Here is a 14,733-nt window from a genome sequence, read left to right on the forward strand (position 1 = left end):
CTCATTTTCTTTATCCATTCATCTGTCAATGGACATCTAGGTTGTTTCCATGTCTTGGCTATTGCAAACAGTGCTGCTGTGAACATAGGGGTGCATGTATCTTTTCGAATTCTAGTTTTGTCCAGATACATGCCCAGGAGTGGGATTGCTGGATCATACAGCACCTCTATTTTTTGTTTTTTGAGCAGCCTCCATACTGTTTCCCATAGTGGCTGCACCAATTTACATTCCCACCAATGGTGCAAGAGGATTCCCTTTTCTTCACACCTTCCCCAGCATTTATTATTTGTAGACCTTTTAATGATAGCCGTTCTCACTGGTGTGAGGTGGTAGCTCATTGTAGTTTTGATTTGCATTTCTCTAATAATTAGTGATACTGAGTGAGCATCTTTTCCTTTGCCTGTTGGCCATCTGTATGTCTTCTCTGGAGAAACGTCTTTTTAGGTGTTCTGCCCATTTTTTATAAGGTTGTTTGGTTTTTTTGTTACTGAGTTTTATGAGCTGTTCATATATATTGGAAATTAATCCCTTGTCAGTCGCATCATTTGCAAATATTTTCTCCCTGTCCTTAATTTGTCTTTTTGTTTTGTTTATGGTTTCCTTTGCTGTGCAAAACCTTATATGTTTGCTTAGATCCCATTTGTTTTTGGTTTTATTTCTATTGCCTTGGTAAACTGACCTAAGAAAACATTACTATAATTTATGTCAGAGAATGTTTTGCCTATATTCTCTTATAGGAATTTTATGGTGTCATCTCATATTTATGTCTTTAAGCCATTATGAGTTTATTTTTGTGTATAGTGTGAGGGTGTGTTCTAACTTCATTGATTTACATGTGGCTGTCCAACTTTCAGGGAAGGAATTTTAAAGGCAACATTAAGCAAAGGGTTATAGGGTATGTGATCAGCTTGTGGACATCCTTCTGACTGGGTGATGGTGAAGTAACAGAGTGATGTTTCAGGAATCTCAGTCATAAGTCTTCTAGTTCCAGGAGATCTGGAGTGCTGATGGTCAGCATGCAGTTAACTTCTTCCACCTGGTGGCAGTTTTAGTATCTGCAAAACAACTCAAGGGTGTGGTTCAGAATATTATCTATAGTCCTTGAGGAGGAAATGAAGGCCCTTGAGTTTGTTTTATGGCTAAACTATTATTATTTTGTCTTGCTTGACTGTTTTCATTTGTTTATGCATTTTCTCATTTCTCTGATTAGATATGTTCTTTGGAACTTGGGGAAGACCCAGGATGCTAAAGCTTTTCTATAAACAAGAGGCAAGGGACTGTGGGGGGTGGGTATTTCTGTCTCTAACTATATCTCTATTTCTCTCTTTCCTCTCTTTCTCTCTCTCTGTTTCTCTCTCTCTCTCTCTCCCTCTCTCCCTCTTGTCATCTTTCTCCTTTAGTGAGAACAGTATAGTGAAGAAGAAAGGGAAATTAGGTGGGGGGAATAAAAGAGAATTCTGGAGAAAAAGAATAGCCTGAGCTGGAAAAGAGGTTATAGAGGCCATGTCCTGCACAACTAACAAATTAACCATACAGCTGCTTTAATTACCTTTTATTCCACTCACATTCCATTATCTTCTTTCCATCTTGCCATTAAAGACTTATTTTTCCTGCCATAAAACACTTCAGCTCTGGATTGAAATATGGCCTTTTATGTTCTTATAAACACTATTCTCAGTATAACTACTAAAAAAGTACACATCAACAATAAACCTATATAACTAAATAAATTCATAAGTAGGTAGACAAGTGGAAAATATTTATATATACAAATACATATGTATATATAATATTTGTGTGTGTGTGAGACACTGCAAATTGCTGTTTTTTAAATTTCTTTTGAGTCCTCAGTATTCAATTAAGATTTTGCAACACTATTTAACTTCTGCTAAAATTCCCCCTCATTTGCTAATCCAAATTTTTAACTTTATCTTAAAATTTCAACCTCATTCTCATCTTATTCTGTTTTTATCATCAGCAGAGAAATTTTCTTGCTAATTTACAGGAAATCAATAGCAGTAAACAAAACTACTTCAACTCCTTTTCTTAACATATACATGCATCTTAATTTTCAATGATGACCACCTTCTACCATCATATAATTTTTTTGTTTTGGTTAAAAAAGTACCTGTTTTTGTTTTCACATGTGTTCCTTAATTGTGTTTAGCTTGTGTTTTCTCTTCTCTCCTCAAGGTTTAGGCTTCCTGAATCACTCCTCTTCTTTTAACTTTCATCTCATCTCTACTTATCTTTCTTTTATTTAGTATAAAAACAGAACGTCTCAGATAGCCCTGCTAAACTTCTTGTCTTCATTAAGCTCTTATATATTTCTTCACAGATCATATTCTTAAATGGAGCCTACATTTCCCTTATTATCTCCTACTTAGTAGTAAAACTCGTATACTGTTATTTATACAATAACATTGGATAACACTCTGGTTAAGAGAGCCAATTATTTTTATATTGCTAATTCCATTGAAAGTGTTCTGTACTTCTCTTAAGTTCTCAGGACCACTGCATATTATACTTACTGATTCTTAAAAATCCTCTACTTTATTGATATAATCACTCTGTTTTTTCACATTTTCCTTTCTTTATTATCCCTTATCAAATATCCTTTGTGGGGCCATCATCTTCCAGTAGTTTATTAAATGTCAGTATGTTCTTTGCCTTCTGCTCTGGGGTGATATATTCAACCTTGTCTTCTCTCTTGCTTATAACATGGATCCCAATCTAAATCTCTTTTAAGTTGGCCAAAAAATACATATTCAGTGTCTAATAAATATTATCAGCCTTTTTTAATATAAGGCAATGAAAACCCAAGGATGGGCAAAACAAATGTCTTCCATGTCTGCATGAAGTACATAGAAATATATGAAAATAGATAGCCATGCAAATAAATTCACACTTCAAACTGTGATAAGTGCAATGAAAAGATACATGGTGACAAGAAGTTTTACAGTAGGATAATTTGACCTAGTCAAGTATGTATGGAAAGACTTTCCAAATGAAATAAAATAATTTGAATCTTAAAGAGGAGTGGGCTCAAACTTGGCAAAAGGAGAAGAGATTTCCACACAGAGCAGAGCAACATGTGCAAGGACTCTATGATAGGACGAGCATGGTGCCTTATAGGAATTATCTTGTTGATATGGTTAGAATGATGAGGAAAAAGAGGTGTGTTTGTTGCAAGGTGAAGATGGATAGAGGTAGGTACCAGAATATAAAGGCATGTTAAGGTTCTTTTTATTCTTTATTAACATAACAATAGTAAATAATTAAACTATTAATTATAGCAGTTATTTGGATATCTAAATTAATGACTTTTGCCTCTGTGTGGACTTTAGGTTGATGGGGACAATAATTAGTATCTGGAAGCTATCAGTGTAGATGTTTGGGGAATACAAATTTCTCTTGAGATAGAGAAATGTTCAGGGATCCAGAGAAATCTGCATTATTTGAGACATATTCAGAAGGTTCTATGGAAAGGACTTGGTGATAAGTTAGATATGGAAAGTTGATGGTAAGATGTCATCAAATTTCTAGTATCATACAACTGGATTGTTAATCTTGGTGTTGCTGAGATAACTGGAGGAAAGTTAAGTTTATTTTAACTTAACTTTAAAGTTAAGGGGAAGAGGACACTTTGATGTTTCATATGCTTTAGAGAGCTCAAAAAAGATAAGACAAATAGGCATTTGAGATATATATGTATATATATATATACACATATATGTACATATATATTTGGAATAGAGGTGAAATATCTGGGAAATATAAATGATTTAGTGAATTATTTGTATGCAGGTGGTAATTAAACATGTGGGCATAAGTATAATTACTTAAGCAAATATATTTCTTAAGCAATGTATTGAGAAGAGAGATGAAGACAGAAGCTTCAGGAATTCAATCAGTGTTGGGGAAGAGACAATAGTTCTGTAAAAAAAAGTATGGAAGTAGCAACCAGAGGAAGAGAAAATGGGTCAGGAAAACTTAAAAGCATGTGTATTAAAAATGATGCAGCAGACATTATGATAAATGCTACCAAGAAGATGAAGATTGATAAATGTGTATCTTGTTAAACACTCTTGTCCTTAGCAGGAACTACATCATCGAAGGTGTTAAAAATGATTAACACAAGCATAATACTTAATGTGGTGTTGTTTTAAGTTCATTAAGTATATTAACTAATTACAAAGTAGGTGGTACATATACTATTATTATAAGACTCATTACAAAGATGAGAATTATGGCATAGATACTCTAAGTATATTATGCAAGATCAAATGGCTAGTAAATAGTTGGAAGCAGGATACAAACAGTCCATTTAGTGAGTCCATAATCGTGTGTGATATCAATAAGCACAAGATAGTTTAGAGTAATATATGATGAAATAGGAGGAAAGTAAATATATCGCAGATAAAGATAATTCTTCAGGAGCAAACTGTGTCACATATCTGCGTAAATGTAAATAAATATTGTAAAGTAACAATAATGACTGGTGAGTTTAACATGTAGAAATAATTAAAACATACATAAAATAGCATGTAAGTCAAAAGGGTGTTGTATGTGGTTGAAGTGTTCCAAGGTCATTGCATTTTCTGGGAAATGAAGATATCAAAATGCAGCAAGTGAGTTTTAGGTCAAATACTAAAATAATTGTAAAGAAATATATAAATACCAAGCAAATGATGGTATTGGATAAAATTCTACAAAAGAGCAGAGTAGAATGATAAATAAATATATAAGAAGGAGGTCAAATGGGGGAAAAAACATAATCGATAGATTTAATCTCAAACATACATTAAATGTAATTGGACTTTATCTCTGGAAAGAGTATAGTAAACAGAAGCAAGACAGTGTTCCTGTTGCCACACAGAAATATCAGGTAAATTACAAAAAACATAATTTTAATTACATTTGAGAGCTAGGGACGGAACTCTCCGTCCCTAGCTCTCACATTCAGGAAGTTCTTCCTGAATGTGATGGTATCAGTGGCTAATTTCTTCCAAGAATATTGTTGGTCTGATGTTACAGCTTTTAAGGGTAGACAGATCTACCAGGGAGAAAGCAGCAAATTATACTAATCCCTTACAAAATAAATCAGTAAAACATATAGTAATAGTCTTCCTTCTTTTACAACAAAATCATCCCTTTTCCCTATACCAAATAGTGGATTGAGGTACAAATCAGGTATCAAGTCTCAGTTAATTCTGGATTCCAAGTTTTTTTTATGCAAAGCTATATGACTTTTTACTGTTTTCACTGTAAACAAGCATAGAAAAACATAAATAGGAAAATACAGAGTGAATTAAATTTATGTAGCTAATTATGGATGATGTGCTTTCAATAGACCACTTCAGTAATTTAATAAATATCTCATAGTTTGCTTTCACTTTTTTTTTTTAATTTAAAACTTTAGTCTGATCCTTGCAGTAACCAATGTAGAGACACAAGGGATAATAAATGAAAAGTAAATCTGACTTAAATTAAAACATCACCTGGTCTAATGTAGAACATTAACATTCATAAATAATTTGTCAGAGAACATTTGGTATAGGGTAATAAGCACATCAAAAGATATATAAATCTATAATCAGCTAACAATAGAGGTAGAAAAAAGGTTAGTTAGGGGATTGAGCATATGAAGGTTATAAAAAAGCAATTTAATTGCTTAAAATTTTCATTGATTATAGGATATACATGTCATTTTTTATTTGCAAGCATATGGATTTGGTTCCTTGCTTTGCTCTGGAATTTTATGAAGAAGTTATGTATGATCATTATTATTTAATTTATGAAAACATGAGAAGTTTTATGAAATATTTATATTATTTTAAAAATATAGTACTGAACTAGTCTGAATTGCAAAATATTTTAGTGTGAAAAAGACATATTTTTGAAGTTATAAAAATAATTTTTGAATAACCATTATACACAGATTTCCTAAATGATGTATATTTACTTAATTTATAATTTGTTCTCTTTCTTTCTCTTTTCTTTCTCACTCCCTCTCTTATTTATATTGACATATGTGTATGTATATGTGTTTATATATATATAAACTATACTGTAAGTACAGCAATGAATATATTTTAAAAACAAAGAGACTTGGTTCACATTTTTCTAAAGTTCTCACTAATTTTCTTTTTTCTAATCAAAGATCCAAAATAAGTTATCACTTTTTTTTGTTAAAAAATCCTTATCCTACAAGACAAGAGTTTTCTATAGAGCTGTATATAGAGGTATCAGTCATCAGGTTGTGTGTGTGTATATATGTGTGTGTGTGCGCATGCGTGCTGCATGCGTATAAAACAAAGGCATTATATCTCTTATATGTGGGCATTTGTGATTCATCATGAGAATTCTCACATAATAAGTAAATAATTTTTAAAAGTAAAATTGAGAAATGTGGTGGAATATAATGGAAACCAAGTATATAATGAAAATGCTTTATATTTTGTGACTCCAAATTTGTGTCACTGGTGGTAGATTTTGCATCCACACCTATCAGAGAATACTTCAAAATCTATATGTATTTTTAATGTGAAAATAAGCACATGCACACACTCACATTGAAAGTGTTACTATGAGTGAATGAATTGGTCATTTGGCTATATAACATAAACAGAGAAAGCTACACTAGGCCTCCAGATAGTTTAAAACACTTAATTTATAAAGTTACTTTTGAAAATCCCCTAAAAAATTTTAACTAAGTCCACTTCTTATTTTTAATATTATTTATTCTAATGTGAATGGAATGAATATATAATAAAAACACTGACAATTTAGATATAAAGTCTATAAAGCAATCAATTAATTTCTAACTTAAGACAGTTTTAGCATCACTTTAACACTATAGCTATTCCATTATTCAAAGCCTCAGGTGATTGTGATTCATCCTTATGAGTACATTTTTATAGCACAGTATAATCAACTATTAAATAAAAGCAAGGTGGGAAGCATAGAAAATGTAGATATTTTAGTCAACCAAATATATAAAGACTGGGAATTATTAGAGTGCTCTTTACATAGATTTAAAAAAATAATTTATAATCAGCAATTTTCTAGTTTTGCTATGGTACCAATGATTTTACTGTCTGTTTTCTATATTACTAAACTGACCAATGATGTTTCTACTGTGAGCTTTTTATTTGTTAAAAGAATTATAAATGCCAATATCATCAAACAGATCCTGAATTCACAAATATGAAAGGAGGATAATATTTTTAAAAATTTTATAATGATTATTATATGTTGATACGTGTTTACAGTCTCCTAATATCTTTATATTATATACTTACTACGTATCACACTTTTATTAAAGCAGTTTAGTTATATTAACACATTTAATTGCATAGCATGCTACTTTGTGCCAATTACGAACCAGGCTGCACTATTAAAGTTTTACATTTATTAACTTCTTTTAATTCAAGGTACACAACTTTTTGAAATAAATATCACTCATTAGAATACTATTAGTCAAATTGTATATTAGAGAAATACTGCATTTATCTTTTCATGATATGCAGCAAATTCATGATGAAAAAAAAGACATTCACATATACTATTTGTAAAACTTTTAGAAGAAAACATAGGAAAAAAATCTTTATGTCCTTAAGGTAAGCAAAGATTTCTAAGATATTATACCCAAAATACAACATATCATTAGAATTTAAAAAATCATGTGCCTCCAAAGACAGTGATAGAAGAATGAAAAGACAAGAAACAGACTGGGAGAAAATATTGGCAAATCACATATCTGATAAAGGACTTGTATCAAGAATATATCAAAATATATCAAAACTCAATAATAAGAAAACGAACAATACAATAAATAATGGGTAAAACATTTGAGCAAACGCTTTACAGAGGAGATGTGTGTATTGCTGGTAAACACATGAAAAGATACTAGACATTAATGTTCATTAGGAAAATTCAAATTGTGAACACAGTGAGATATATAGAGACAGAGAAAGGATTGATAAGACAAAAAGCTGGGGAAATAGAATTTATTGGTGAATATAGTTAAAGGGCATACAGGCAATTCTTATAATCTTATAAGTTTGAATTTATATAAAATAAAAGGTTACAAAATACTTTCTAGAAAATCTGAGAATTATATAACACATAAAATGTCAATTTCTTCCACAATGATTAGACTGTACATGACTAAAGAAAGATGTAATAATACTTCTACTTCTCTACATCTCTACATTCTCTTCCTTTGTTGTAAGATAATTATTCATCTCACTTTTTTGGAGCACACACTTTTAATATTGCCAATTTATTATAATCAACTTAATCTCTTTTAATTTTAAGTGTGACTTGGGAATTATCAAATACATAACATATGACTTCTTTTTCCTTCTCATCACTATGACATTTTTGGTTTTAAATGCTGTTGTATTGGGAGCACTCCTGTAGAGGTTAGTAGTGATATGGGATCTTAATATTTCATCATTAAAATATTAGGAGAAAAAACATAATTTGGAATACATAAAAGTAAAGGCATGTTGTTAAACGTGTAACAGTTTTTTTTTTTTTGGATAAATTATGAAATTTATTTATATTTCACCTTTTAAAAGCCAGAACATAACAAATGTCACTTTCTGGAAAGTCGTCTTATTAGAAATACATGAAGTGCACTTAATACAAGGAACTCAGTTTCCTGGTATCACCAGTGAGACCACCATCATCAGGTTCCGCAAATGAAGGTTTTGTCAAATTTCCCTCTAAACTTAGACTGAGATGAACTTCTTCCAGAAATTAGTGAAGAATCTGACCATAACATCGGGGCCCTCCCAAGCAACAGCACATTAGAAAAAGTTACTTTGCCCCCAAAGGGCCCGTCTTTGCTGGGCCCTGGGCACGTGCAGCTCTCGCTGGCAGGGAGTGCAAGGTCCACAGCTCAGTGCACAGGCCCAGAGCCCCTTGTCATCTGAAACCTCAGCCACTGACCAGAAACAATGTCCATATTCAGACAAGAGATCTAACAAGGAAAAATGAACCTAGACCCAGATGCCTTTTGGTGGATCAGAAGCTCTGCTCCTACAGATTAGACAGCCCTTAGCCTCGTATTTATTAACATTCGTGAAACAGTCGAACTTCAGGCTTCCGAAGGTATTAGCAAAGCAAGTTTCCAGTGGACAGCTTCCATTACCAACTGCTCCCAGGAAGTGTGCTGTGCCTTCTGAACAGCGTGTCTTGTCAGAGACAGCAGCGGCGATACGAGATCTCCCCAACCCCTCCGCTTTAGAAGGCAGGTCTTCACACACCGACTTACGTGTTGAAACCAGTTTTATAAGGAAACCATTCATGACAGAAAAGCAACACAGAGTTTAATCTAAATTACCAAATAAAAGAACTAGTATCCACTGGAGCCCCCAAACTTCTTATTCATTTGAGGACTCCTTTTTGTGCTTCAAGGACAGGAACATAAGCAGGCTCCCCAGTTGAGAAGCAAACATAACCAAGTCACCGGAAAATACTTCATTAGTTTGAAAATCAGAACCAAAAAGCTATGGCCCTCCCACCTCACTTAGCTGACCCTCCTCCCCACTTATGGATAAATGGAGTTTAACTTTCCTAAGCCAGAAACACTTACTTTCACTAAAAATATGTGGTTACACCTTTATCCTAAAAAGGCACCATGCAGGCATTTAAGATTGAACCAGTTAATCCTAAGGGTATGCAGGAATGGTAGGAAAATATCACTAAGCAAAACTTCCAGCACCAGACCATGTTAAGTCCAGAACATTCAGGCCAACAGGACGTGTGAAATGTTTCCCATGAGGTAACTCCAGCTTCTGGCAGCTGCTGCCAAGGACCAACTAACAGGAACTTGCACAGCACAGAAGGAGCTCCATCACTGATCAGATGCGTTATTGCCAGAGCTCACACCCCGGGGACAAGGAGAGGAGACGCTTGTCTCATCTGTGCTATTCATGACCCAGAAAAGGTCCTGGCTGGCTCAGAGGACCTGAGAGGTCAACATCGAACACAAGGCTCAAATGTGAAACAAGAACAGGTGGAGAAGCTGGGTTCCCTTCCAAAAAGGAGGCAGAAGCTGCAGGATGTGGCTGAGGAGCAAGACCAGACATGTGACAAGCAGGGTAAACAGTAGGGGAAGAGACCAAAGGAAAGGAGGGCTCTGATCTGGGAACCTGTTCCCCGTTGGAAGTGACCCTGTCCTAATACCACGGCTCACTTCCAGTTCTGTTGTACATTTAGGTGGAGGAGTCACACATTTCCCGCGGAACATGTAATGGAAGCTCTGGAACACGAGCCCCAGCAGAGCCTGCTCACTGGTCGATGATGGAGCGCTGCAGCACCTGGTTCATCATGTCCTCCTCATCCACGTCGTAATCCACGAAAGTGTCGTAAGAAAACTGGTGCTGGCGCTGGGTGTGCTCTATGAAGTTGGCGCTGCGGTAGTTAGGGTCTCCCCAGGGCATCGAGGCACATATCGGACAAACCACAGATTTGGTGTCCGTGCTATGCAACAACCTGCAGTGTTCTACAAGTCCTTCTTGATCAAAATTCTTCTCCGGACAGTAAGGACAAGGGAAAGTATAACGGTTTGGGACATTTCTTGGCTGAAGGGACACATCCTTGGTGGTGGCCTTCACACCTTCCATGATGTAATTCTGGTATTTGGAACAGGTAGCCACATGTGCACGGATCTTGGATAGGAAGAAATTTTTACGGCAGCCATGGCAAGAAGTCTCTGTGCTCTCAATCTGCCGCTCGAGCTCCACGGCTCGGACGCCAGGTGCCAGAGTGCTGCGACACACCCCACAGACAGGCTTCTTCGGCTTCAGACATTCCTGCAGGCATGCAGAGCAAAAGACGTGTCCACAGGGCACCTGCACCGGCTTCTCGTACACCTCTAGGCACACGGGACATGTGAAGCGGCCCAGGGGGTCGGCCTCCGCCGCCGGCCCTGCCAGCTGCGAACCACCATCACGGTCCTGCAGTTGCGCCGCCATCTTGCCGCCACTCAGCGCAGGGCAACGGCGGCCGAGAAGGAGACGTGTAACAGTTTTGCAGTTAATTTTCATATTGTGCAAGTGGTTCAAGGTTTATCTCAAAATTATTAACAATTATTTTGACAAGAGGTATCCACTTAAATATTAAAAACTAAAACTAAATTTCTACTGGCTTACCATAAGAGTTAAGAATCTAGGGACTTCGCTGGCGGTCCAGTGGTTAAGACTTTGTGCTTCCAATGCAGGTGGCATGGGATTGGTCCCTGGTTGGGAAACTAAGATCCCACATGTTGTGTGTCATGGCCAACAACAACAAAAAAAAAAAATAGAAAAAGAATGTACACCAAGCTGAGAGAAGAAGAAACTTCTCCTAGAGGGTGATATTCCACAATGTTTTTTTTTGTTACTTTTTGACTCGATGGGCTTGATTGGTTCAGTTGAACTATTGAGTTGAAGTAAATTGTAAGATTTACTTAAAAAGCAGGGTCATTTGGACAGATGTTTTCATAGAGATATCATAATGAAAGAGAGAGAAACATGAAGAAATAAGTCAAAATGTAATTAAGGGCTTCCCTGGTGGCGCAGTGGTTGAGAGTCTGCCTGCCGATGCAGGGGACACGGGTTCCCGGTCTGGGAAGATCCCACATGCCGCAGAGCAGCTTGGCCCATGAGCCATGGCCGCTGAGCCTGCGCGTCCGGAGCCTGTGCTCCGCAACGGGAGAGGCCACAACAGTGAGAGGCCCGCGTACCACCAATAAATAAATAAATAATAAAACACTGTGAAGTTAGGGAAAAAAAAAAAAGACTGAAATGAGATCAGTAAATCAAATCATCAGGATTAAAAGTTGGAAATTTACACTGAAGCTATGAGTACTGGAACTTTCTTGTATAAGAACACTGATCATTGTCTCTGGCTTGAAGTTAGAGTCTAAAAGGAATTAGGCCAGAATTAATTCTTGGAGGAAGCAAGTCCAGAAACCATGAACTAAACCATAAAGTGGTGTTTTAATTTGGGTACTCACCTAAATAAACTCAGAGACAGGGAATTGAGTCAGATAGTTTACTTAGTAGGTCAAGTCCTCATAAAGATAATAATCAGAAAGTCAGGAAGTGGAAGCAGCCAAAAACTGTTACATGGAGCTTAGTGTGGGTAACTAGAGTTGGTTTTTATTAGTGCTCTGTTCTCAACTTGACACACTAGTATAATAGTTACTTCAGATGGCATATATTCAGATTTTCAGCTTCATTACAAGGCTGACTTATGGCTAAATTTGCATACTATAAGTCAAATACAAACTATCTCTTAATTAATGCTGATATCAACATCTGAGTGAGTGATGATCCTCTTAAGCATGAGTGCTCCCTTAAAGGTCTACAAAAGGAATAGAGGATTCCTGAATGGAATCCACTTACCTATGACAGAAATTAGCTCATCTAAATAAGGAGTACTAAAAATTTTGAAACTGCGCCCTGACCAATATGGCCATTTGGTATTATATTCTGACATAAACATGAACTTACCTATCACTCTCTAGTACAGTCTGGTCTGATTATATTACTTAACTCTTTGCTGTGGAATCACAGCTGGAGTCAGCTTCCCAGTTCTTCCCAGGAATTATGGTAATAAACTTTTAGATCAACCATGAAACCTATTTTACAACAAAAACACAGTAAATAAAACTACAACAAAGATCAAAAAATATTTTTCTCTATTGGCTTCTCATATTTTTTTTCAAAATTTAATACTAGAAACTTTAGGGATTGTAGAGGACCTCTATTTCCATCTCCCTTGCCTTCAATTTTCACTAGAGATAACTACTGTCCAGAAACAGATCCTGTCATTCTTCTCCATTAGACCCTGACAGCAGTTTTTCTCTATATCATTGCAAAATCTGACACTGTCAGGTGTTTTAGGGTTTTTCCCTTAAAGTAGTGAGTGTGATAAAGCTTAAAATTATTTTGATTTGTACTTTTTCATCATTTATTATACTAATCAATTATTTTATAGACTAGTGCTCATTGAATTTTCCTAGTCTGCTAAGTATTTGCTTACTTATTATACTCAGCTATTTGCTTGGTTATCTTTTTGTTACTGTTAATGTATTTGAGCTTTTTATGCTCTGTCAGCTATTCATGTTTTCTCCCAATTGGGCTACCATTTGTGATCTAGGACATAATCAGTTGAAACTTCTCACGTGTTGCAGATATAAAATCTTGAAAAATTATTGAAAAACTGAAAATTTAAAAAGCATTGGAAAACCACAAGCAGTAGTAGAAGAAAGTTTACCCTTGCAAAGGTACAGCTGCAATATAAGCATGAAATGAGAATTGTTGGGGTTTTGTTGTTGTTGTTTTTCCTTTATTGGCTGATAGTGCTTTTCTACTCCATTAGCAATAGTGCCAAAGCCCACAATTTTACTGGCTCAAATTTGCAGGAAGTTTTCAATGCTGTCAAAAAAGCTGGATAATTAGCAGGAGTTGGGGTGGAGAGTGTGATATTGATAGTAAGAGAACATAGAAAAGGTAAAACCCCAATTCTGAGTATTAACTTTGCCCAAATCTCTGCTGACTACCAAAGTATGAATGTATGGTGGAAACACTTGGGAGTTTTGCAAACAAGCAACCAGAAAGCGAGGAGTCTACATCTGAATGACAAAAGTGCACCAGATGAGTTTTGTGAATTTATTGTTTTTATAATGAATTCAGTTTCCCAACCTGAACTAATCTTAGGTAGCATCAAATTGAGACTTTTGTAGCTTAAGATGTCAAAGCACAGAGCACTGGGCAGGTGGAGATTTAGGGGAGAGGTGACCATCAGAAGCAAGGAAGCACTGAGTTATAAAATATGAAAATAAAATCAGCCCAAATCCTTGGCTGACTACTAAACTAAACAGGCACTGACAAGAACCCTGAGGGAGCCCAGGCCAAAATATCAACCTCCAGAAACTGAAAGAACAAAGAGATACATCAACTAATGCACACTGTATGAAAGAGTTTTCAGTATGAGTCTAAGGAATATTAATTACCTAGTAGATATAAAATTAACAGTAGAGAAAAGGGCATAACAGAATACAGAGTCACTACATTATTTTAGCATTTACTGCATTGTGTAGTTGTGGTGGCCATGAAAATGTACCTTTCAAGTCTACTTCTGTGAAGAAAATAGTCGACCGATAGCCTCTGTTGCCATTCCACAAGATATACTTACGACTACATACACTACACAGCTACCGTTTTCACTCTGGGCTGCTCCCAGCCAGTGTTTGAGCATGGTGGGGATACTGATGGAGGCCCTGATCTGTGAAAGGTGGAACTCTTGCAAGGGGTATCTTTCCTTAAGGACTCCTCATCAACCTAGCCAAAACAAACTGAGGTCTGTACCTCAGTCTGTGACTCAGCATATAATTTTCCTTTCTTCCACATTTACTTTTACTAATGTCAGACCTATAATGTGTTCTGAATGTTCCCAATATATACCTTTGCTCCACCCCACCGTCCATTTCTTTTATAGGAATTTGACAAGTAAATCTTGTGTACAACTAAATCCATCTGGTTGTCTGTTTCTCAGAGGACCTAAAAATATGGTACCATGTTTGATCTGAGAAGTCAGGTGATATCATGGGGCCTTGGGACTGGCTCACTCACTGCCATGAAAATGATATCATGGTGCATGGTATGTTGAGCACAGCCCTGTTGCTGATCTCAGTAGAAAAGATACTGATAAGGAGGAACACCCTTGGAG

At 35.8% G+C, this 14,733-nt stretch overlaps 1 protein-coding gene across 1 annotated transcript; it reads right to left on the bottom strand.

Annotated features, from left to right (window-relative positions):
- Nucleotides 1-8,534: 8,534 nt before the first annotated feature.
- LOC132519328 (E3 ubiquitin-protein ligase RNF114-like) lies at nt 8,535-10,997 on the bottom strand. The gene has a single exon (XM_060147267.1). The coding sequence runs from the start codon at nt 10,989-10,991 to the stop codon at nt 10,305-10,307; it is 687 nt and encodes a 228-aa protein (XP_060003250.1). The 5' UTR covers nt 10,992-10,997; the 3' UTR covers nt 8,535-10,304.
- Between the last annotated feature and the right edge of the window lie 3,736 nt (nt 10,998-14,733).

The sequence above is a fragment of the Lagenorhynchus albirostris genome, chromosome 4 (genome assembly GCF_949774975.1).
Source record: "Lagenorhynchus albirostris chromosome 4, mLagAlb1.1, whole genome shotgun sequence".
NCBI classification, from domain to species: Eukaryota; Metazoa; Chordata; class Mammalia; order Artiodactyla; family Delphinidae; genus Lagenorhynchus; species Lagenorhynchus albirostris.